This window comes from Ictidomys tridecemlineatus, chromosome 7 (genome assembly GCF_052094955.1).
Source record: "Ictidomys tridecemlineatus isolate mIctTri1 chromosome 7, mIctTri1.hap1, whole genome shotgun sequence".
NCBI lineage: Eukaryota > Metazoa > Chordata > Mammalia > Rodentia > Sciuridae > Ictidomys > Ictidomys tridecemlineatus.
Window position 1 is genome coordinate 146,454,525 of NC_135483.1, and position 26,128 is coordinate 146,480,652.

The 26,128-nt window shown below is 36.2% G+C and overlaps 1 protein-coding gene across 4 annotated transcripts in view; it reads right to left on the reverse strand.

Annotated features, from left to right (window-relative positions):
* The window catches only part of Ccdc141 (coiled-coil domain containing 141), a 190,420-nt gene that overhangs the window by 12,353 nt on the left and 151,939 nt on the right, over window positions 1-26,128 (reverse strand). For 3 of the 4 annotated variants that reach the window (XM_078017674.1, XM_021725958.3, XM_005324660.5), the window contains 9 exons: window positions 23,622-23,801; window positions 23,044-23,169; window positions 21,019-21,207; window positions 19,956-20,135; window positions 17,980-18,129; window positions 8,962-9,102; window positions 7,492-7,686; window positions 5,913-6,096; window positions 3,740-3,852 (listed from right to left, as the gene is read on the reverse strand). In XM_078017674.1, the coding sequence (XP_077873800.1) occupies window positions 3,740-3,852; window positions 5,913-6,096; window positions 7,492-7,686; window positions 8,962-9,102; window positions 17,980-18,129; window positions 19,956-20,135; window positions 21,019-21,207; window positions 23,044-23,169; window positions 23,622-23,801 (1,458 nt within the window). The remainder of the gene's footprint in view (window positions 1-3,739; window positions 3,853-5,912; window positions 6,097-7,491; window positions 7,687-8,961; window positions 9,103-17,979; window positions 18,130-19,955; window positions 20,136-21,018; window positions 21,208-23,043; window positions 23,170-23,621; window positions 23,802-26,128) is intronic. The other variant, XM_040294543.2, reaches the window with a different exon arrangement.

Genomic DNA, 26,128 nt, shown 5'->3' on the forward strand with positions numbered 1-26,128 from the left:
TGGACCAAGGAAAGTCAGAGGAACAATGTCATTCTTTAACACTTGCAAGAAAAACAGAAGCCACATGTATGTAGCCTTTCAGCAAATGTATTCCACCTGAGACCAATGTCCCACCCATCAGGTGATTAATAAAATTATCCCTCCAAGCTCATAATCCCCTGCCTGCCTCATTCCTTTCATAAAGTCCACTGCCAGGAAAAAAAAATTGTTCTAAGGCCCAGCAGGAAAAGAAGTAATTGTTACAATAGCATACTCTTGCAGGAGCTTTCTCTAGAGACCAGAATTCACTGTGTGTAGCAGTTTAAACCATTAGGAAATGCTGGGGGCAGCAATGAGGTAGAAATGATAAAAGGTCTCTGGTGGAGAAGAAAGTAGAAAATTCAGAGAATCTACACAAGCAAATGGAAGACTTGACTATCACTGAGTATAGAAAAGGAAAAACACCATGGAGAACACAGAATGCCTCAAAGTGATGATATCTCCTTCCTACATTTCATGGGAATCAGCTTAGTCATGGAGGTAGTGGGGATTTGCAAACTAATATGGAACCAATGTGAGGACCAAGAAGATTTTGTGAAGATACATAGAGCCACTTGGTACCCCAAATGATAGAATATTGGCTCTGGACGATGATTATACTGCAATAGAAAAGTCTCTATTCCAGGTAGATCATGGACATTGGATGGCCCTTAAGGAAATAAGCTACTCATCAAAGTTCACCTGCTGTCCTGACTCATGAGATTCATGGAGACCTGCAGGTAGATGCAACTTTTTGTCTCAACTCTAAAACTAAACTGGAGTGTATTACTGGGTGAGTCACTCTGCCTCAGTACACATTTGGTATCTAATTCCATAATGGCAGCTGTTGTGAGAGATCTAAGATCAAATTCCAGATCTATCATTCCCAACTGTGGGGTTCCAAGGAAAGCACCTTTCCCTTCTTTGGACCTGTCCCATTGCTTTTAAAGCAAGGAAAGCAATATCTGCCTTCTTGTCTTACTCAAGGTTTTTTTGAAATCACTGGGGATAAAAATATATGAAAGTCCTTTTAAAATCTCAAATTCCTCTTCAAATAGAAATATTTTTTTCATTATATTAGTCTTGACAAGGATTTCTGGGTCCATTTTGTAATAACCCCCTTTTCATTATTGTCTGAAAAACAGAAACTGGACAATTATGTTTTCCATATAGACATCTGTAAAGAATTAGTAAACATTCTTTGAGAAGCTTTTATGAGGCTATAACTCATAAGACTAATACTGATAACTCTCTTGCTGAAAAGACTTCTTCTCATTTCTGTATTCAGCCACCCACATTCAGCCTTTAGTATCTACTGAATGGTTCTTTCTTCTTTGTACTAGTCCTTTGGGCATTAATTATAAATGTCAATACTCTTTCTGAAGAACTTGCTTTGAAAGGCAAAGCATAGTATTAAATGTCATGTGGGACACTAAACTGACCAGAGCCAGAGGTTTTCCTTAATTGTAGTCAAGAGGGATGGTAGCAGGAGTAATGCTATGTGATAATACTGATGTGATCATGGTCTGAAAGTTGATATCCCTTCAAAATTCATCCCAAGGTGATGGTATTAGAAGGTGGAGCCTTTGGAAGGTGGTAAGGTCATAAGGGTGGAGCCCTTGTGAATAGGATCAGTGCCCTTGTAAAGGGGATCTGAGAGAGACCCTTTACCCTCCCACCAAGTGATGTGAGAGTGCAGAGATGACTATGAGAAAGTGGTGCCCTATTAGCCACCAAACTTACCAGTGCCTTGATTTTGGACTTCCCAACATCCAGAACTGTAAGAAATAATTTTCTGTTGTTTATAAGCTACTTGGTCTATGGTATTTTCTATAGCAGTGGAAACAGACTGGGACAGGTAGAAAAGAATACAAGTGCTGTGGAAGATCAAAGAGAGACAAGGCAGGATTTGTGGAAAAGATGTTATTTGGCTTTGGCTTTGAGAGATGGCAAGATTTTGATAAACAGAATCAGAAGGTCATGTACTTGAAGTAATGGTTTAGAAGACACCAGGGAGTGTAGAGTCATAGACTAGTGGGACAGAAACCTATAATGAATGCAGAAGCGTAGCATGATCAGTCTCAGAACACTGGAAAGACTTAAGACTGAACTTTTCTTGGTAAGCAAGGTAGAATGTAGGGAAGGGTTCTGAAGCAGCAATGACAGGAGAGGAACTCTACTTAGGCAGGGTAATCTAGGTGAGTATATAGCTAGGGGACTCCTGACTGGCCAAAAAGAGAATACAAGTGATGAGCTTAAAATGAGAAAGAGGACACACTCCTGACAACAAGAAGTATCAAAGGAACAGGAATGAGGAAGGGGGCCAGGCTGTGGGAACAGATCCTTCAGGAAGAACAGTCAGGAAGGCCAGAAGCTGTAAAGGAATACCACTTGGAGAGAGTAAATACCATTACGTTGAAGAAGTACACATAATTTTGAAGGATATTGTAAATAATGGAAGCAAAGAGACAGAGGAAGCAGGGATTTTCAGCCTGTGTAGGGAAAGATAGGAGCAGGAGATCCTCAAGGGGCAGGTGGAGATGAGGAAGAAATGATAAATGTTGAAAAGGATAACTTAGGCACATGGTTCTTTCACTCACTGCTGGTGGTGTTATAATCATAAAATATCTATGAAAAGCAATTTGGCATACATATTAGGAACATTAACAATTTCAGACTCATTATCCCAAATCTGCTTTAGAGAACAGTGTGCACAGAGATGTTCATTGTAGTGTTATTTAAAATGATGAAAAATCTAGAAAAAGATAATTTGGCTGGGTACACACTGAATTAGTCTCACAATTTCTTTGAATGAATAAGGCACTCAAATTTATGACAAAGAAATTCATGCAGAAAACCAAAATTCTATGCTGAACTAAAAAAACCTCAGTAATAATTCTAAGTACAACAATAATATTGAGTATTTTCACATTCAATCCTGTAAGCCACGTAGTAGACCAGGAAACTGAGACTGGTGGAGATTAAAGCATTTACCTAATTCATGACCCAAGTTTGCAAATGAAGTAATTTAAGGGGTTGTTATTCCAAGGCAGCTTTTTTACTCTATACTCTTAATTACCTTGCTATTCTTCATATTCTATATAGCCAATTCTTTCAGTCAATTGTAAAAACAGTGTTAAACCAGTTTTTGATGTAACATAGGTAAAGTAACGCATGTATTTTTCTTTTAAATGGTTTTCTGCCTATATATAGTACATAAGCATTTACTCTGTTTTTTTTTACTATAAAGATTTTTATTTCATGTAAGGTGAAAAGATTAATATTTCCATGAAGCTAAATGTTCAATGAACATAATACCAGAATATTAGCTTTATTTTCTCTGGTGCCACAATTTGAAAGGGGAAAAAAGCCTAATGTCTATTATTTATGAACACAAACAGAAGGCCACTTAATACAGTCTTTACTGTGGCTTTAGTGGTACACATTTATCCTTTAGGATATGATCCATGAAAATGTAAACGAGACATCTTAATTGTAATTAGCCTTCATTCCCAGCAATACTTTACTCTGCAGTGATGGGAAAGAAACAGAATTAATTATCAGCAACACCTCAATAATTATGTTAGAATGCTGTGAAACAAATGTGTATGTTATGTCTCTTGAGAATTTCTATTAGAACATCTTCACACCAGAAGACACTTGATCAACACGTTTTTATTTATATCACTTGAAAGTACATATTCTGGGAAGAAGAGATTACCTTCAGCTTTTCTTTGAGCTCCATGAGAGACCCACATAATTCAGTGATAGATTCAAGAACTTCTTTGTGTTTTGCCACAACTTTCTCAGCATATTTTTGTCCTTCTTCCAAACCTGAGAAGGAGAAAGGATAAAACTATTTTTAAAGGCCAAATCCTTAGCAGGAACATTTTTTAAAAGCCCAGACATTCATTCATCTCCTAAGTGTCTATTGCTAAGTATTGGTAGACAGTAAGGGTTTTTTGTTGGTGGTGGTGGTGGTGATGGTGGTGGGTAGTGGTAGCGGGGTTTTCTTTTCTTTTTTGTACCAGGGTTTGAAGCCAGGAGCACTTAAACACTGAGCCACATCCTCAGCCCTTTTTATTGTTTATTTTGAGATGGGGTCTTAATAAATTGCTGAGGCTGGCTTTGAACTTGTGATCCTTCCACCTCAGTCTCCTGAGCTGGTGGTATTAGACGTGTGCCCACTGCGCACAGTAATAGTAAGTTTTCAATAGGATACTTGCCAGGGGGATGGGAATAGGAAAGACAGTGGAATGACTCTGATATAACTTTCCTGTGTACATATGTGCATTTACCACAGTAAATCTCAACATCACCTACATCCACAAGATTGGGATCCTAATTAGAATTATGTATATTTCATGCATGTATAAATATAAATATGTTAAAATGGATTCTACTGTCACATGTAACTAAAAAGAACAAATACCAATAAAAAGTTGATACTTGCTCAACAAATAAACAAATGAATGAAGGCATTTTTTTTTAAAAAATCAAGCATTCCAGGAAAATGATAACATTTGCTATATGATGTTACTCTTATGCAACTTAACCTAAATCATGTTGCTATATTCTTAAAACTCAGTTCTAATTAGTTTCTCCTATTTAGAACATTCAGTGATTCTCCACTGCCTAGTACAAATCCCTGAGGATGATGTTCAAGGCCTTTTACAATCTGGTTTCAATCTGCCTCTCCCGAATGTTACCGCAATTATCTGACATATTTCATCTCTGGCCAAACTGAGCCAGCAATTCTTCCCTCAAAAATCCCACAACCAAAGCTGGGCATGGTGGTGCACACCTGTAATCCCAGCAACTCGGGCAGCTGAGGCAAAAGGATTTTGAGCTCAACTATGTCTAAGTTATCTTTTTATCAACCACATCCCCTTTTACATAGTAGATATCTCAGCAAAAGTGATGCACTTAGCAACTCAGTGAGACTCTGTCTCTAAATAAATTACAAAATAGGGATGGAGATGTGGCTATGCATGGGTAGTGCTTCATGTTATAAGACTATCTATCTGGTGGCAGATGTGGGAAGCCAGAAGAAGTATTTTATACCACCTATTGCTGTCTCCCTTCTAGGCTGCATTTGTCTGGTTTCTGGGAATTACTCTTGGTCTCACAAGAACATCAGAAAATGCATGGAACTTAATCCTTAAAGCCCTGGAAGATTGTCACCACCTAGGGACTTCTTTATTGGAGACAGATTTTAGGAAGAAGGACTTCTCAGGCTGGCAACAATATTACCTTTCCTAATGATGGAGGTAGACAAAAACAGAAATTTTAAGATAAAAATCAGAGTTCTTCCAGTTATTGCACAAGTGAGAGGTAGATAAGGGAGGATTTTCCAGCTATTTCTCAAATCTGTGAACCAAAACCTTCATAGAAACCAGAGGGTTATAGACCTCAGTCTTAGCTTTATGAATATTATTCATACTTATTATTCATAAGTATTTTGTATGTTGTTCAAGGAATTACTCTAGTAGAAATTAGATTTGTTGTTGTTGCTGTGTGTGTGGTGTGTGTGTGTGTGTGTGTGTGTGTGTGTGTGTGCACGCACTTGTATGTGTGTATAAGTCGAATTGTTCTGGTTTTATTTCCCTGGAGATGAATAAGAGGAACGGAGGAGAACAGCAAATAGAGAAGGAGAGTTTATATCTCTTTCTGGTAGCTAAAAATCAGGAGGCTCCATCTCTTGCTGTCAGGAATCCCTCCCTCCATTCCCTGCTGTTTGTTTTGCTGGATATGGGCTCTAATCATGAGCCTTTCCTCTGAATAATTTTGAACCGGAGGACCCTGAAGGCTTGCCTTCCCTCCTTCGTGCTAGATAAGGTTCAGTACAGATTGGTTTGTTGGCAAATCACTGCATTGCTTAAGAGAGAACTTACCATATAAGCGCTGAGCAAGGTTCGTGACTTCCTGAATCCTTTCCTCTTGCTGAGGCACCGAGGGTGCAATGAACTTGTTGAACTGCTGGTGGAGAATTTCCACGGCTTCCTTTGTCTTGCACTCCATGGAATATTTCCCAACCCTTACAACGGTGGCACTTGCATCTTCATACCAAAAGTGACACTAAATTAAAATGGGTTAAAGCACAGATTAAAGAGATGTCATCCTTCAAAAGTTCTTAATATTCACCAGTGAAGCATAATATTTGAATTTCCTCAAACTTTGTGGTCACATGGGTTTGAACTTTTTAAGTCATATTAAAGAAAATACCAAAACACTGTAATTTTTCACTTAGATACTAAAGGCAGAAATAAGAAAGCATACTATGAAAATAAAATTAAAAACCAAAAACATAGAAACACCTTTGATTCTCCTGCCTTTTTAGGTTTGTCTAAAAAAATAATTCCTAAGAGGAATGTTGCAGACTCAAGAACAAGAGTCATGAAAAACATTTGGTACTAAAAAGAATCCAAACATCAGCTATGAGGAAAGGAAATAGCCCAAACATTCAAAATCCAGCATAATAAAGTAATATCATTAGCAATCCATAGGTAAAATATTGCCTGTTTAATATTGCAATAAATATATTATCTTTTAAGAATGGTATTTAGATTATGGATGGAGGAAATATCATCCAAAGGATAGCATTTTACCTTTTAAAAATAGAAGATAATCATATTTTCAAAGCACAGTGGAGAATTGAAACAGTTTTTCACTAAAAATGAATAATAGTGATGGGAGAAACATTTGACCCAGGCCAGAGGCACTTATGCTGGGAGAGAAATAGCAACACACAACTCTCTTATAAGCTGGTTTTAAATAAGTGCCATGGAGCTGCAGCAAACCCATACATCAGATATAGAAGAATAATCATCTTGATCCTCCTTAATGTAGTGTTAAATCTAAAAACTCAACTGTATTAGTGGTAAAGAAAGATATTCTTTATCTCAGAATAATAGGCAACAAAGAATACTCAAGAGCTTCAAGTGTAGTTTCTTCAGTATGAAGTGTGAAATAATAACTTGTCAAACTTTATGCCTTTTGTGTAGACCACCATTAATTCTCTTGACAATAATAAAAATTACATGAATAACAAAATCTTGCACCTGAAAAATGCCAGTATCACTTTTTTTCTAAATATTTTCAAAATCTGTGAGACAAATAAGCCATTATAAGTATTTTAAACTGCTATCCAGCAGTGAACATAATTTCACAATGGTTAAACATCCTGGGTCGATGAGGTTATAGAGAAATGTGTACTCTTGTGTTTCTGGCAAGGGTAAATTAGTAAAAGCTTTCTGAAGAGCAATTGGATAATACAATCAAAAGCCTTACAACAGCCATCCCCTTTGATCTAGTGATTCTACTTCAAGAAATTATCCCAACGACACTATCATGAAAAGAAGTATGATTCAGGGATTTAATGACAATAATATCTAATGTAGCATTGTTTTAAAGTAGCAAAATAATTTCTTTAAACATTAAAACAAGGATATCATAACAACACTAAGATGATACCTCTTCTATTACTTCTTGGAGATGCTCAGTCAGGTCCAGATTTACTTTGTAATCTGTGACAACTTTCTCAAAGTCCTCCACATGTTTCTGCAAATCCTTCATGGCTTCCAAAAGGACATTAACTTTATTACTTGGATAATTTAAGAAAGAATCACAAGTTTTATTATTAACTTTTTCCATTTTCTTTCTCAAAACCTGTGCAAAAAAGTTTAAAAAATCAGATATGATTTATGAAGGGTAGCAATAAAATAGCAAGACAATTAGGACAAATTTTTGTAACTTCCACAATTCTGATATGTTAAAATCATAGTTATTACAAATGTATTTTAGAAATAATAGGTTTTATTCCAAATATTTTATTGATCCAGTATTCAGCAAATATATAAAAAATTTAGAAGGGTTGATTATAGATTTTGAAAATATTAGTAGGAATTTTAGAAAAAGAGAGTGATCATAAAATGAAAATTAAATACTTGTTCTTAATAAGCTCACTGTCTCCTGAAAAGGGCATTCACCATTCATGTGGTCATCAAGGGACTAGGAGAGCCTTAAAGGAAGCTGCTGATACAGAATGGTGCAAGGAAAGTAAGTGGAGGCTTACAGGGTACATATGTCTTGGGGAGAAGAACAGAGGTTGACATGAGGGTATGTTTGGTAGAAATCATTCTGAAGCTGCCTCAAAAGATAAATCTCAATGTCCATCAATGGGTACTAAGTTACAGTCAGACAGGAGAGGAAGCGCTGGTGTTTTGGTGCAGAGTTGGATGACTACAGAGAACAATCATGAATTGCATATTCCAGAAAGCTAGAAGAAGAAAGTTTGAAAGTTTTCATCATAAATATAAAATGATAAGTGTTTGAGGAGACAGATACGTTTTACCTGATTTAAACATTACACAATGTGCACATGTATTAAAACAGCACCTATCCCCACATAAATATATATAAGTATGTATAATTTTTATGTTTTATGGATCAGTTTTAAAAACTTTAAATTAAAAAAACTAATAAAAAATTTAAAATCTGGCTCTCATAAGCAATATTTTAAAAAGTAGTAAAAGCAACACTTGACTTTAGATGATAGAACTCCCACTAAGGGTGGCATGCTGTTACCAAGGACAGGATGATACTGTGACTGCAGGTGAGTCCACTTAAAATTGACACCATTTTGCTGAACACCAAAACCAACCAAAAAAAAAAAATTCAGGAAGGCAGACTCTGGACTATAGAGATAAAATTACTATTTTTGAAAAGAGAAGGAGAAATAAATTAATTTATTACTTATTTTACACAAGAAAGCCAAATGTTATAAAAATGGAAAATGATCTTTTTGATCCAAAAAACCCCAAGAGGCATCTGATATAAAGTACTAAATGATTTTGCAATCATTGTAGTACACACACACACACACACACACACACACACACACACACATAAACACACACAAACACACAAACACTTTTTCGTTACCTGCATTTTTTCAACATACATATCAACTTGTTGTATTTGATATTTAAGAGCCTTCAGATTTCGAGCTTTTTCATTTTTCTTAGTGTAGTTAAACTTCAAATTGTTGAATTTCTTTTTGATATCTTTGAAAGACTCTTTGAGCTACAGTTCAATGAAAATAAACAGAATTCTTAAAATAAGAAAACTTATATTCATTTATGATAAGTCAAGATATCTAAACACTTCAAAATATGTATAACCTTCAAAATGTATTCAGTTAATTTTCAATAGAAATCTAACAAATTAGGTAGGTGGATATGTAGTGTGAAGTTAAATATATCCCCCAATATGAGTAGTCATCAGTTGTTCTTAATACATTTTGATTTGTAATTATTAGGATTTAAAATTATAGAATATCCCATTGTTCCCCAAGCAAGACAGTTTCTACCATATTGTGCAAAGGCTTTCACCAACTCTGATTTTCTTATTTTTATTTATTTGGTATCATTTATCCTATTCATTCTGTTCTCTGTGCTAATATTTGTTCCCAATTCTTCCATCTCCCAATGTTCTCTTGCAGCCATCACATTTAAATATACTAAGCTCCAAGGAGCTATTCAGGTTGAAGAGGACCATGAAGTGGTGACATTGAGACCACCTTGGAGTGAAAAAGAAGATTTGATAGGACAGTTTTATTTGCCCAGTTAAAAAATATTTTTTCCTGAGTCATTTTCAAAGGAGTTCACTTCTTAGACATAGGTCGTTAACTTCAGATGTGCTTCAAAAACAATAAATAAAATAAATAAATAAAATGAGAGTCATTGCCAATAGTGGCAATGCTAACCTGAGGACATGTCTCTGCTCAGAGAACAGGGTACAGATGATGATAGCTTGACTTTACCATTGCACCAGAATTCTAAGCAGTTCAGTTCTATTAGACACATCACTTTCTGTCCCTTCTCTATATTCAAGAAGGATGAGGATATTGACAGGCAACTCTCTCCTTGTGTTATCAGCAAAGAGAAATACAGAGAAAACATTAACCTCAAGATTATACGGAGTCATTTAACAGCAAGAGTGAACAATGTCATGGTTGATAAATTTGAGCTATGATGAGAAAAGTCAGAAAAACATTAAAATTCTTTTCAATGACAGCAAATAATTTATTTGGGAGGGAATAAAAGCTGTGCACCAGGTGAGATTTTAGATTCATAGTGCAGAAAAATGTATCTGCTCTAGAAAATGCATGCTTTCTCAAAATGCTTATTTCAAATTCTGCATATTTGAAAATAAAGCCTTGACCTTATATTTAACACTTCTTGGAGACAATTGTCTGCAAAGCCTTAGCAGACTTGTGTACACAGAAATTATTATATTCATGTAGTTTTGCATCTGTCATACTTATGCTTAATCAGTATTATTTGTTTTATATGGTAATGAAATTGTTGTGCATTAGCTTGAAACTATATCTAAACCAAGAACAGAGACCACATAGAGCGTTTTAATTGATAAATCAGTAATGTTTAGAAGGAGTGAAAAGAGCCATAAATTCAAAAATTGGAAACAATTTATCAGAACTCAGAAAATGATTTACAAGAATGTTATAATAAATTAACATATTTGTGCCAATAAATATTTACATACTATGACATTTGATGTTTCAATGTACACATGTTTGATTTTAGCAGGAAAGGATGAGGTTAGTTTTATGAGTCTGAGATGTAAAGGAGCTATATCTTTAATATTCTGATAAACCTTAGGCAGGAACTTTTTCCCCATAAGGCTATAATCTACAACTATAAGTATAATAATACCACCTCTGAGCAAGCCAGGAATTCTTGTTTTAAAAAACATATCCCAGTGGTGAGTTATTGTTTCATGACCAGAGTTTCTGTTTGGAATGGTTAAAAAAAAAATTCTGCAGACATGCAGACAGTGCTGATAGATTCACAATGGTGTGAATGTACTAAATAGCACTGAACTATGCACATTAAATGGTTAAGATGATAAATTTTGTTTTCATGCATATTTTGTCTAAGGTAGAATAAGGGGAAAAATATATCACTAACATTTATCCATGGAAAATAAAATTTTGTATCTTATTTTTCTTTACTGAAACATGACATATTTTTATACACTTAAGTCTTGAGGAAGGAAGAGGGGCTGGGTCATTAACATGAAAACCAATAAGCACTTTTTAAAAGTTTGTGTGCAATTAAATTTAGTTATATATAATTTTAGCACAATTAGTTAAAATTATTCAAGGTTTTTTTTTTAAAAGATCAAATATTAATGTAATGCCAGATGCAGTGGCACATGCTTATAATCCCAGAGGCACAGTAGGCTGAGGCAGGAAGATGGAGAGTTCAAAGCTAGCCTCGCAATGGCAAGGCACTAAGCAACTAAGTGAGACCCTGTCTCTAAATAAAATACAAAATAGGGCTGGGGGTATGGCTCAGTGGCCAAGCGTCCTTGAGTTCAATCCCTGTGTCTATTTGTCTTTTCTTCATCCCCCATCACCCCTCTCTGGATCTTGAATTAACAGCTGTGATGGTCATGGCAGTTGGCACCTGAACAGAGATGCTTGTTTAAATGAGAAGGTTTAATAGCTAATAGAAAATTATATGAGGAATGGAGAAAGACTAAGCCTTAACACTCTAATCCTAAACCATGAGATTTCAAATAAACTTTAGGTTAAGAAATTTAAGACTGGCTGAGTGGGGTGACATGCACCTGTAATTCCAGCAACTCGGGAGACTGAAGTAGGGGGATTACAAATTTGAGGTCAGCCTCCGCAAATTATTGGACCTTCAGCAACTTACAAGACTCTCTTTCAAAATAAAAAATAAAAAGGACTAGGAATGTAGCTCAGTGGTAAAGCACCACTAGGTTAAATCCTCAATACAAAAAAGAAAAAGAAAAGAAATTTAAGACTGATAACGGATAAGTGTGACTTTATTTCTGTTTGCTTCAGAATGTATGCACTTCCACTGAACATGATTCATAAGGCTGAAGAATGTTCATGACACTATGGGTATGTGAAATGGGATCAGCCTCTTTCTGACACTCGAGCTCCCTTGCTGAAGGTGCTGGCACTTTTCTCTTTTGGTCCCACTGGAATTACCTTCAAAATCTAAACCATTCTGCCTTAACCAACTCAAACTCTGTACTTTTAAGGTACACGTGGCAAACAGCATGGAGAGCTACCTCCAGCAACTAAAAAATTTAGCAGTATCTAATTTTTCTTACCTGCACATTCCAATATGAAAACTTAACTTCCCATCTAATCCCCACATAACTTGGGGTCATATTTTTAAAGGAACTGAGTGCCATGGTTGCTTAGTGTGGTATCATTGTTCATGCAGCTGTTTCTAACTTTAGTTCGCTTGTCAACAATGGGGAATGGTGGAGATGGTTAAGACAACTGTTCGACTTGAGCACATATGCAGAAAAATAAAACACCCAAATTATAGAGCAAGAAAAAAATTACCCAACTGGAAATCTTTAACTGTTGTTACAATTCATATTAATATAATTTCTGAACATCTTTTAAAAATTAGGAAAAAAAATTTCAGTGAACAATTTGATGTTCCTATTTTTGCACTCTCTCAACTCCTCTGTATTTGCCATGGAATAAGTAGACTAAGTTAACAGCTATAATTAGATCAAAAATTATTAAGATTTTAAAACCACGGTCATTTTGAAACTAGAAGAATGAGCATGTTCACCAAATTTTCTGGCAAGCTGTAAACTCCCTTTCAGGATTAGGATGAAAGTGTTGTTGGGAAGAAGGAGAAGAGACTTCTGACCTGAAATCTGACTTGCTATTCTTAGTCTTGACTAAGCTGGTTGAGGCAGCTTTGGCACAAGAATGTATTATCTGTAAGTCTGTTGCTGGCAAGACCAATTGATGTGCGAGACAGGGGATATTTTACAACCAAGGAAATGTGTTTAAAAACCAAACTAAACAAGAAAAAAATTCCATTAGAATTATGACATTCTTGGTCAGAAGTAAAAATTAAAAAAAAAATGGTAGTCAATTTTCATTTCTCTTAATGTCCACCTGAGAAGCTTCATTTCTTACCCACCATTTTGCCCATTCCAGAAAAAAAGAAAAATGAATAAATAAATAAAACTTTTTGATGCTCAATTTCAGTAACAATAGTCTGTAATGTCACCCTCCAGGAATGCTTGCATTTGAAAGGAAGACACCCAGAGACTTAAAAGTTAACCAAAATGGTTTGCCAAATATAAATGGCAGCATATTCAGCCCCAGTGCTAGAGATGTTCCTGGACAAGAATTTCTTGTTCTCATTCCCTTCAGCAACCATACCACATTGACCTGAGCTTAAGACCCATCTTGTAGCAAGAGAAAATGGAGCAACTGGGAAAGAGAAGATGATTGCACCATCTCAAATTGTAGGTGGCAGCAGGTCTCAATAATAAATATTTTACCCACTCTGCATGTTTCCTATCTTCATAATATATTAAGTTTTATTTTCTGGATAGGATAACTATTATAGTTTTAACCTTCAGTTCTCTATATTCTTCTGGAACTTTCCTACAGCTGTTTACACAAGTTAAACACAGAAATTTTTAGTTTAACCCCACAGGATGGCTGTTTCCTGAACAATTGGAAACTTTCCTATTTACTTACACATACCTTCCAAATAGACATAGAGTGGGGCCCGATTAACAAGTGGCCATGAAGTAAGCCTCCTAGGTTTTAATTTTCCCTACACTAAGTTTCCTGTGGTCGTTTGTATTCCTATGGTCTGGCACACAGTAGCCACACATTAAAGATATTTGTTGAATGAAGTCTTTTTTTAATTTTTAAATAATAAATTCAGGTTATAAATCTGGAAAATAATTACTGTCTGTACTATTTCATGGTGCAGCCCCAATGGCTGTTTTGCTCTCAATATAAACTTTTCTTACTTCCTTTCCTGTCAGTGGGTGGTTGTCCATGGTCATTTTGTCAGTAGCAAAGTGCCACATGATATCAGGTGGTTTCATTTTTATTGATTGTGTATGTGTCCCCAGGGACACTGTTCCTCTATTCCAATTTACTGTTTCTAATCCAGCTCGTGTCTCTAGAACTCAGATGATGGATTTATCCAAACTGACAGAAGAATTTGTGTCATTGGAACCCATGCCTGACACATGGATTATATATACTGAGTCCTTTTCTGCTTTCTTCCTGATAGGCAAGATGTTGCTACGTGGAAACACTTCAGGGTACAGTAATATAATTACCTGAAAGCTTATGTGCAGAAAGCTTATTTTGAGAAAATGGATACCAACCTGATTCTGTCACTGCTGTTCTTTTCAGCAGAGGAATTGCTTGTGACCCATAATATAAGGCTCTAGATACACATTTCCATTAACATCAAATAAAGGATTTTTTGGTCAAGTTACAAAAAAAAATACTCGATATTAACTTATTACTTTTCTAAATGTAGATGGGCAAAGAATGAGTAACTAATGATGTTCCTCTGTCATGTCACACAGCAGAGAATATGTCTATGTGTATTAATCACTTATTCACTTAACCAGGCAAGAAAATATACAGTGGTATTCAACATTTATGCATCTAATTACACCTTTGTGTGAAATGGGTAAAAATGAATACTGCAAAATCTGGCAGTTTGACAGCTATGTTTTCTAGTAGGTAAATACTAAGAAAATAAGGTTTTACAATTTCTAAATATCATTTTTTTAAAAAAGTAATGCAATATTCCTTAAAGACAAAAAAAGAATAATTTTGTTCCTTGATAATTTTTGAATAAGTTTTTAAAAAGTTTAAAAAAACTGGGAGTTTGACAGCTGTGTTTTCTAGTAGGTAAATACAAAGAAAATAAGGTTTTACGATTTCTAAATATCAATTTTTTTTTAAAAATGTAATGCAATATTCCTTAAAGACAAAAAACAATGATTTTGTGCCTTATTAGCACAAAAATCATTGTTTTTTGTCTTTAAGGAATATTATATTACATTTTTTAAAAATGATATTTAGAGTTCTTATACATTTTGCCTTAAAGTACCAAATCCTTTTGAAAGTACCTTTGGAGCAGATGAGACCACACAAGTTAATTACAGCACAGTCAAGAAAGAAATATTTGTTGAAATAACTAAATGAACTATGGTGTCACATCCAATCGTACAAATATCTTAGAATAGATAGAAAATAGGAATAGAAGAGGAAACCATAGAGAAGATACATTTAACATCAGATCATATACTGGGTGATTGGGACTGAAACATTTGTGAATGGTAAATTCTGAACTTAGCAACTGACTTTTGCTCAAAAATTAGCCTCTGATTCAGAGTCAACCCCTGGAATACTATGAGCAGAAACTCTTTGTCCTCTTGTGCATTATTAAGATGAAAATCATATACCTATACCTCAGTTTTCTTTTTCATTTGAAAAATGAAGATATTAAACTAGACATTCTCCAAAATCTACTGCAACCCAGAGTCTGAACTTTCAGGAGACACTTTAAGCACACTGGGGGCAAAACAATGTTCTAAGATTAACTTAAAAAACAAACAAACAAATACTGTGTATGTTCTAGTTTCCCAGCCAAGTATCTGGTTTTATTCTTAATAAAAGAAAAAAAATTGTGTATCATACTTCATTTCATTTTATATAATGGTCTAAGTGCCTATATCTAAAGAGCAATAATGATAATAATGTCTAAATTTTTAACATTATTGATATCTAAATATTATTACCACTGTGGAAATTGACCATCTGTTTGTACTCTGAGATTTGCAATATAAACTAGAACACATATATATTTATTTTACTAAGAGGCATTGAAAATGTTCTTCTGATATTTTTCCACTAGGCTTGTGGTTGAAAAGTTCAGGATGTGGTTGCTACATTCTTATATGCCTAGTATGTCTTTACCAAAAAAAAAAAAAAGGGAGGAGGAGGAGGAAGAGGAGGAGGAGGAGAGGAAGAAGGAGGAGGGGGAGGAGGAGAAGGGAGAAGAGGAGGAAGAGGAGGAGAAAAGAAAAAGACCCAAGGTTTTCAAAGATCCTTTCAATGTGAAACTGTAACTTACATCAAAGATTAGTTGGATTGGAAATAGAAGCAAATGGGAAGGATACCTCTCTTAATATTCAGGCATCTGCTAAAATGACATCTGATTCCCAAATCAAACCCACATGCGTCTGGTTGCTCATTCCTGAAACAGTACAGACAATCCTGGGGTGTCCCTACTGTGACTGGAAGGGTCATCTGTCATCCCAGCTGGCTGGTTCCAAGTGCAAGTTCATCACAAGATAGTCCCTATAAATAGAACCTGCTGGAAGGGCCTAACAGGGAGACCCAGCTCTATAAATGCCAGGGCTCCTCCAGGAGATAGAAACCCAGCCAGAGGAGGCTGGGAACATCTACTCCACTTGAAATGCAAAGCTGGACCATCACTGCCCACTGCCAAGAGGGACAGGGACATTTGGACAAGACAATGGTATACAGCAAGAAGAAGGAGGAGAAGCAAGTGAGGGGTGGAAGAAGACAGGAGGAGGAAGAAAGTAGATAACTTTGGGAGAGATTGTTACAAACTTGTTTCTCTGGCCACAAATCCGAATTTTATAGACTTAGGGAGAAAAACAAGCTCTGACTGTCTCCTTTAACAAGACCTAATAGGAGTGTAAGCTGAAGTACAGAAACCAGAAGAGGCCATGTTACTGTGGAGGGGGCAGACTGCATTTTGGGCTCCACTCAGAATTAAGTTAACAAGACTTTAGTCGAAAGTGACTCCCTATAACGAAGACTCTAAGCAGAGACTCTACAGCTTTGTGGCATATTGCTTAAATGAAAAAAATGTTTGTAGATATCATTTTCGGCTTCCCTTCTGTTAGATGAGGTCCAAGTGGCTACTACTGTCCTGCCTTCTTGCTTTCCTTCCAGCCACGCTCCTTCTTGCACCTGCCTGTGCTCTGAAAAAGTGTAGCCTGCAGGGGTTGTATTTTGGAGTTAGACCACTATTAGAGCTCAATTCTCAAATTTAGTCCAAACTTGAATGTTGCTTAATAATATTTGATACTTGCTGTGTCCAGATTATGCAGAACTTCAGGCATAATCCAGAAGTTCAAGAAGGTTAACTACCCCCTTTCCCCCCTCCTCTCCTTGCCTAGTGGACTCATGTCTTTAGGAGCTCAGAAATAGCTTGTTCTAAGTGGAGATAAATTTGGTATTTATGGGTACCCTTGCATTCTACTATCAATTCTCCAAATTAGGACCCTTGGTATCTTAATTTGTGCTTTCCCCCCAAATTAGTAAATCCATGAATGGAAATTTTAGCTGGGAAAGGGGTGATGGTGACTCAGTAAGTGTCTAGGGACTGGAGGTTGGTCACAGTTGATGGGGAAGAGGTGGAATTATGCATGTAGGAGCACATGGACATGGATGGAGGGCCATATTTATCTTTCTTTTTCACAGAGAGTTTTTTTTTGCCAGAAAAGCTACTCAGTTTGAGTAAATATGAAACCAACCACTTGACTCTGATGCTAATACCCTGTAGTAGCCTCTGAAACATAAAGACTGTTCCCCTGTCCTTAGCACCCGCTTCACTATGAGTCAACCATACTTAAATAGACTCTCAGCAGGCTGAGCTGGCTGCCATCAGTCAGTGTCACCCTGCCTTCTGTGCCCTAAAAAAGTTGAAACAGCTCAAGCAAGGGACTACTGTGAGGGTTGAATAGGAGAAAAGGCAAAAAAACAAACAAAAGCAAGTAAACTCACATACACAAAACACACTCGTAATCCTGCCTTCTGGGTTCTTCAATGCTTTGACTCATTTCAACAAAACTGGGAACTTGAAGTTTATTAAAACTTTCAGAACACTGAAGGCACTGTTCTGAGAATTAAAGGACATAGATGAGAAGGAAGTATCCTGATTCACTGTGTGTGTGTGTGTGTGTGTGTGTGTGTGTGTGTGTGTGTGTGTGAATGCACACATGTGTTCACCAAGATGAACACTTCATGTCGGGAGCAGCTTTTGTCTGTGTTAGTTCCCACTGCCCCACCTCATTGATTTCATCTCTTGTGGTGCAGTACTCCAAACTGCGACACAGGGCCTGGTCGTGCTCCTCAGATTTGGCACGCCACTTCATACTGTCCACCTCGAGGACCTCCAGCTGCTGCTGCACATTCTTTGCAGAAACATTAGAGCAATTCTAAAAATGAAAAGCACTTGGAAGTGACAAATGAACAGTGAAATGGCCATAAGACAAATATGCAATTTACCTGCATTATGAAACCCAGAAGCAACACTTCCCCAAAAAATAAGATATAGGATCCTAATTTATTTTACCTTAAATATATCTGAATATTATTATTTCAGAAGGAAGCCAGACACTCAACACTCCAGGAAAGACATTTCCAGTCTTGAATCTCAAGTTTGGAAGATTTGCTCATCATGCCCAACTCCTCGGAGACACCATTCATTATAAGGTATAATTTTTACTTCAAAAGGCATAAAATATGCATTAGAAACATTCCGCTCCTGCACTATAATTTTCGCGTCAACTTGAGTTTAACCTCAGGTTCATTATGCAAGTGCTCCAATCTCTACCTAGCACAGAGGAGCCGCTGGGGTGAGGGCCAGAAAAAGGCTGGAGAACAATTTACATTATGCCAAGTGAGACTTCTTACTTTCTCCTTTTTAAAGTTCATTTACTTAATAAAACTCTTTTAGAAAGAAAGCTCTTTCCTGACAAAAGTAGGTGGCTGTCAGCTTAGAAAGATATACTATAGTTCCCCTGTGTTATGTATACATTGGTGGATTATTTTAAATGAACTTTAAAATTAAATTGGCCATTCTGACATTATTAATGCAATACATTTTAGTGGAATAACCATTATCTTTTCTTCCTTTGAATTAAAAATTTGGAGAAGGATTTTTTTTGAAAATCAGAGCCTTCTGTATTATTTATGAAAATTTGATTTGGAAATACTTTCTTTTCTTTTAGGCTCCACTGTTGAAATCTGATCAGTGGGAAAAAATAGATCAACACCTAGTGCCCACAGCCCTGGCTAGCCAGGGGGCTTGGGCTCTTCCATTTTGAACTTATATGGACAAGCATTTCTGGAATTTAAATTCTTCCTCTATAAAATTAGGATACTCTTCTAAATAAACACTAGGATCTACTATCTTCCAAATCTGCAATCCCAAGGCAGCACTGTCCAAATATAATAGGAGCCATAAAAATAATTTAAAATGTTTCAGTAGTCATAATAAAAAGTAAAAAAGAAATAAGTGAAATTAATTTTCATAAATAGTTTCTAAATATTTCCAAGCATTGTTTTATAATAAGTAACCAATAGAAAAAATTAATAACAATTTTCATATTAAGTCTTTGAAATTTGGTATAATTTCGTACTTCAAGCATATTTCAATTATTGCTAAGTTTCTATCAGAAATATTTGATCTACACTTAAATTTCATAAAATTTAATTTCAAAAGCATATTCATAAACCAAGTTCTTCCAAACATACTTAAAAGTTTCCTGATAACTAAATTAATTTAGATTAAATACAATTAAAAGTTTTGCTTCTTAGTGGCATTAGGCACATTTCAAATGTGAACACATTTCAAATGTGAAACCTAACTGCTGTGTGGGACCACACAGCTCTAAAATACTCTCTTTGATATCAACATGAGAACAGATGTGCTCAATAGGATTTTTATTTTATATTTTTTAGTTGTAGATGGACACAATACATTTATTTTGTTTACTTATTTTTATATGGTGCTGAGGATCGAAACCAGTGCTGCACACATACTAGGCAAGCGCTCTACCTCTGAGCTACAACCCTAGCCCCACAATAAGATTTTTATATTTGAATATTCTCCTTAAAATTTTTTCCTTTTGACATAGATGGTAGAAACTCACCACAAGTAACTACCCCAATGGTTGAATATATTTTCAAATGAAATATATGATAAGCAGCCTGCCTGGCTTCCTTCTCATTAGGTAGAATGGAGTCCTAAGATGCTTACAGGGTGCTGTGCTGATGAGATAATGTCCACTCCTAAGGAAAAGGCCAGTTGATAGAGCTGCTCCACATGTGCCTTTTGATCCTGAGAGCGACTGAGGTGTATCTGGGCCTCAGGAGCATCACCCAGCTCCTCCAGCTGCTCCAGAAACACCAGTTCTCTTGATTTGATGAGACGTCCCAGCTGGAATTTAGGCCATTAACAATTAACCTGAGTTTCATAGACAGATTTTTAAGTCTATTTTCTATAACATATTATACTAGCTTGGTGAAATGCTGCCAAGCCCACCCGTAATTATTAGTTATATGGCCAAATACATGTTATAGTGCTTCAAATCCAACTGGCTAACACTGAGCAGCTAACACTGTAACACTGTCAGTTCTATGAAAGAGGGAAACGCCCTTTTGGTCCTTGACTAAAACCTTAGCAAGGTGTAGGCCTGTGATCTGAGTAAACTCAGAGGCTATATTAAAGGAATATCAATGCACCTCTATTTCATGTAAATGGAGGCTAATAACTTCAATGTTCTTGTGAAGAGAGCAACCAAAAAATAATATTTACTGAGAACTCCACAATGCCAGATACTTGAGATAAATAAATATTGAACTTGGTTCCTGCTCTCAACTCGCTTATCCTTGAGTTGGGAAAAATACTGCTCTTAGTAAAATGTAATGTAATTAAGAATCAAGACACTAAGAATGACAGATGTATGGAATAAAGAGAGCACTAGAGATTTAGAATATATATATATAGAGAGAGAGGGAGGTCGCTCCAAGTAAGGTGGGATTGTTGGAAAGGAGGTACAGGTTTATATAACAGAGAAGAGAGACAAAGATCTGCCCCACAAGGTAGCTTGAGAGGCTAAGGCTTGGAGGTAGAAATATGAGTGCTATATTTATGGACCGAAGATAAGGAACACAACAAAGATGGGGCATTGTGATAGAGAAATTATGTGCAGATTCTGTTAGCTTCGAATGCAAGCAATTTGGCTTTGATTTGTGATACTAAGATTAATTTAATTCCATAGTGTAAAACCTGGGATCTTTTAGACATCTATAAATCTTACCTCCTCCCTGACTTGGTGGAAGAGGACTACCTTGTGCAGGAGATTGTCATAATCTTGGATGCGTTCTGTTTGTTTCTGATGAAAGTAAATAAGGTCACTCAGTTGTTGAGACTTCTCTTTCACAGGGGCTCCTTTGTCTCTTAATTCTTCCAATTCTCTCATGATGTACTGAACCTCATCACGCAGTTGCTAAAAAATTGAAAGTAATGCAAGAAATCCAGCTTTTTTTTTGTTTTTTTTTTTTGTTTTGTTTTACTACCAGCAATCTGATGATCTAAATAACGACTCATTCTCTCATTTGTTTACAAATACTTCTTATGTGCTTCCCCCTACTCCAGGCATTGTGCTTGCTGGTAGGGGTGCATTAGTTCATCCTTATCTTCTCAGAAATTTATAAGCAATGAAAAAAAAAGAAAGAAAGAAAGGAAGGAAGGAAGGAAGGAAGGAAGGAAGGAAGAAAGAAAGAAAGAAAGAAAGAAAGAAAGAAAGAAAGAAAGAAAGAGAGAGAGAAAGAAAGAAAGAAAGAAAAAGAAACGTGTCAAGGCTGGGTCCTGAAATGGAAAGCTGTGCATTCCTATGACCCACCACATATTTCCCCCATCTGTTGAGTAAATGTCTCTTAGATCCTTATGAAGCCCCACGATCAGCTCTGATATTTAATACAGACTAGAATTAAGTGGCACGGTAAGAACATCAAGAGAAGGCAAGTGTACAAATATATCAGGGGAATAACTTGTGCTCTCTGATAAAAGAATGATCAGAATGAGCCACCAGATGAACAGCAGAGTGAACATGCTGCTTCAAAGTGGCTGTCCCCTATCCACAAATAGCCACCCCTGCACAGAGGATAAACTGCCTTCCCCTCTACCCAGCACTGTTCAGATGTCCTTCATAGGAACCGGATCTGGTGTAGAACTCATAAGAGTTGACAACTTCAAGAGAATGCTACTATAATTTGGGGGTGGATCTTATAATAAAGGTGAAAGTAATGGAAATGATTTAGGTTAAGGAAATGATTTTCTGAAGACTGACTTAAACTGGATCTTTAAGTTCAAATTAAGCGTGTAGCCATCAAATCCCTGCACATCACAGTGACAGAGCCAGATGAGCTCAGCAGCGATTCCTGATTTAGAGGAATTTAGACATAAACATGTCTAGGCAAACAGAATGATATTGAGCATATCTCATGGGGCATTTCAAGAAACCTAACACAGACTAGTCACATTTTCTGATGAAAGAGATTGCTGTGGTATGTGTGTGTAGGGAGAGTGGTTATATTTTCTTGTATATAAGTTTTGTCTTAAAGGAACCTTCATTCATCTGATTCTGGGATTCCTTAATGCCAACACTTATAAGTTTTGCATTAAAAACCAAAAATCCAGGCCAAAGGACAATGGTACTGGCAACCTCTCCTGGCAGTTGAGTTCCATTTGGGAGCAACAGGGCTTGGGGAGCAGGGCAGGAGCCAGGAACATGACTCATGGTTTTCTCTCTCCTTTGCTGAGGGCTTGCTGAAGCCTTTCTGAGGTGAATAAAGAGCACAGCAAAATTCTTGGGGCTGTGGTAGAAGTTGGGTGGCAGAATGTGGGGACAGGGGTAACACAGGTGAGATTTCAGGGACCAAGGGCAGCAGAGCCTCTAAGTTAGAGGTTGCCCATTCTTGTCCCGAGGCATCTCAGTTTAAAACACTGCCTAAGAAAATAATTAGAGTATATATATGTGTATATATGTATGTATATATATGGTAAAAATATTCAACTTTTACTTTATAATGTAAATTAAATTGATCTATAATGAAAACATATTTAGGACATTTCATGGTCTAGATGTCTGTGTGTCATCAAATAGAGAAGCATCCGGGAAAATGCTAAGAAAAACATGTCTTTCCAGTGGATTTTTAGGTAAGCAGTGCTTTTGTTTAAAAAAAAAAAAGATGTTTACCAGAATGTAAAAATTAATTAGGTAAACTTCAAACAGAATAAACATTTTTCCCAGTCACCCAAATCCATCAATCTACTTCTTCACCTGGAACTGAGGCTTCATTTCATTCCATTTTTTCCGCAGATCTGAAATGGTCTGGAGGCTCCCTCCAAGGTCAAGTGCAGACACAGGCATGAGTACTTCCTGAAGGAGTTTTACATTGTGGGTTGTCTGAAATAAACATTGGATAACCATGGATGTGTTTTCTTGGACACCTGAGTAAACATCAATGATCGTTCTAGTGATGATGTGGTGTGCCTTTACACTTTTTAACTCCCTGAGACATCTGTGGTTTTAAATCATGAAAAGTCCTTGGTTTCTCTTGCTATTTTTGCCTTTATAGTAGTAGTACATAATAAACATTTATCATCTTTACCACGTTTAAGTGTTCAATTTAGTGGCATAATACATTCTCTGTGAGCATCACCACTATCCATTTCTAGAACTTTTTCATCAACCTACCAGAAGGTCTAGGCACCTTGAACAAGTGGAAGCACATAATACTTAGCCTCCTCACCCAGTTCCTTTCACTTATGGTATTGCTTCAGAAGCTCCATCATGTGTCGGTGTGCATCAGGATTAACTACCTGACTAAGGCTTAGTGACATTTCACATTTCCTTACCTTTCTGAGTTTCTCCTTGAATGCTGTCCACTGCTGCTTCACGGACTTGCTTTCAGTTCCTTTAAGTTGCCATGCCATCCGCAGGTGGCTAAGTTCTTCCCATTTAGCCTTCTGGTTTTCCAGAGTGTTCTCCATAATGTGCACTTTATTTTTCACATTTAATATTTCACTCTCCTTTGTCTGTTAAAGGAATAATCCACATAATGACTTTTCTTTCCCAAGAGGCACAATTTTTTTTTGCATACAACTATCTTAGGATGCAAAAATACTTCATCACAGCCAAAGCAAATCACCATTCTGCTATTGGGACAAGGCTGAATTCCTTGTCCAGAGGCAGTGAGGCCATCAGAACTCAGATTCTATGCTTGCTCATTAGGTCTTGAATTCCTTTAAGACCCAAAAGGTGTTTGGAGTCATTAGCATATGTAGAATCTCAGCCTCAAGGGGTGGATTATTCAAGACTTCTGTTTCTTCCTTTAAACTATCATATTGTGTATATTACAATTATTTTCCATTTCTCTCAATTTTCCCCATTTTGTCTGAACTGAAATGTGTACCTATATGCATTCATGATTATCATGCAGCAGAAGCACATTGTCTAAACTCCAAGACTTCACTTATCAACTTTCACATGTGTAGCTGCCTGGCTTGAAAACCTCCACAGATTTTAAACAGAGGAAATCTAACTGGTGACAAAAGAATAATAGGGTAAAGCATAAGATTGTGTGCTTTGCTTCTGTGTAAACATAAAAAAGGCAGAGGAATATTTATTTTGTAAAACAATGATTTTTTTTTACTTCAATGGCCAGCTTTTCTCAATAAATTCTCAAATTTCTAATAGATTTCTGTAATCAAACTGACAGCGATTGACTATGTCATGAATATTCAAAAGTGTTTCAAAAATAGGCCACTTTATCTTTAAATAATTTAAAATATATTCATAGTGGCCTTTTATATTTTTTATATTATTTTAGACATCATGAAGTGACAATTAATTGCAGAACAATAACTACGAGTCCTAAGTGAATTTCTCCCATGAATGTGGGAATCTAGTGATAAAGTGTTGTATTCTGTAATTATGATTAAGAAAATATAAATTATGAAAGATATTGGACAACTACAGTGTTAGATAATTTAGAATAATTCTACATTTTGTTTTTATATATGCTATAATATAGTTAAGGTCTCTTTCACTTATTATTAAGAAACTATTAAAATATATACTCTTTTTATTTAATATAAAATTTAATATAACCTGAAAATTACACCATGTCAATGACAACTACAATCAGAAGAATATGATGATCTGAACAACATCTAAGAAAAAGAATAGCAGGCTTTGTTAATGAGCAGCCAGCAGGATCTAAGAAAGGTGATTTTGTATTTGGCAGACTTAGTGTTTTGACCACTCAGGAAGGTTAAATAATTTGCCTGCAGTCTAGCTAGTAAACAGGTGCTCATTTTACTTCTGTGAAGGGCATGGAAAAATTCTGCCATAATCCAGTCTAAGTAGGCCGCTAAATTATCCATTTTCCATTTATATTCATGCCCAACAAATGATCTTCTGATGTCTTGCTTTCCAGATCCTTAGTTATAGGAAGGCTGGTCTCAGTAGCATTCTTGGTATTCACTACTATAAATTAATAAACTGGTACTTTCATCTGCCAAAATTCTGACCTAAATCAATTTCTCTGATCTTGATAATTTTTAGATGAACTCAATTTTTTTTTTTCAATTTCAAGCTTAAAAACATCAGCCACGGCAATATAACCAGCAGCAGAACCCTCAGGGCTCAGGCCAGCTGGTCTTCCTCTCAAAGCCAAACAGTCACCATACTTCAACAATGTTCGTTTGAAAGCCTAATGGCCCAACAGATAGGAAGAGAAAAAGAATGTGTGTTAACTGCTTTACCAACAATTTCATATCTCATAACATCGCTAAATCAGAAACGTTAACTACTATGTGGAGTTTTATTTTTGAATATCAGTAAAGTAGAATTTATTTATCGTATAACAATAGAGAAGACTGGGTTAAAGTGACCGCATTTATGATTTCAAGATAAACTATGAAGATGTAGTAGTTAAAATGCACACTGTTTCGGGGAAACCTTAAGTGGGGGTTTAAATGTCACAACAATCCAGGTTTATTTAGATATAGATACAAAATATTATTTGGAATGGGTTCCTGCTGCATATCTTTAAACACGAAAATCTACATGTACAATCTTAACTTTTCTAAATAAATAATGAAGGACTTCTCTTTCTGGGCAGGCTGTAGTAACCAATGGGAGAGGAATGCTTCTGCTTAGTGAAACAAGAAAAGCTGGAGAAAATGCAGAAAGCACCTAAGTGAAGAACAAGACCATAGCAACAAGACCTAGAGAGGCTGAGACTCCAGCAGGAAGACCTCAGGTAGTGAGCTCACCTGTTCCCCACTTTTCCCCAGGGACAGATCCCTATTCTGTACAGGAGGTAGATGATCAAGGCTTTCCTGGAACAAAGGAACCA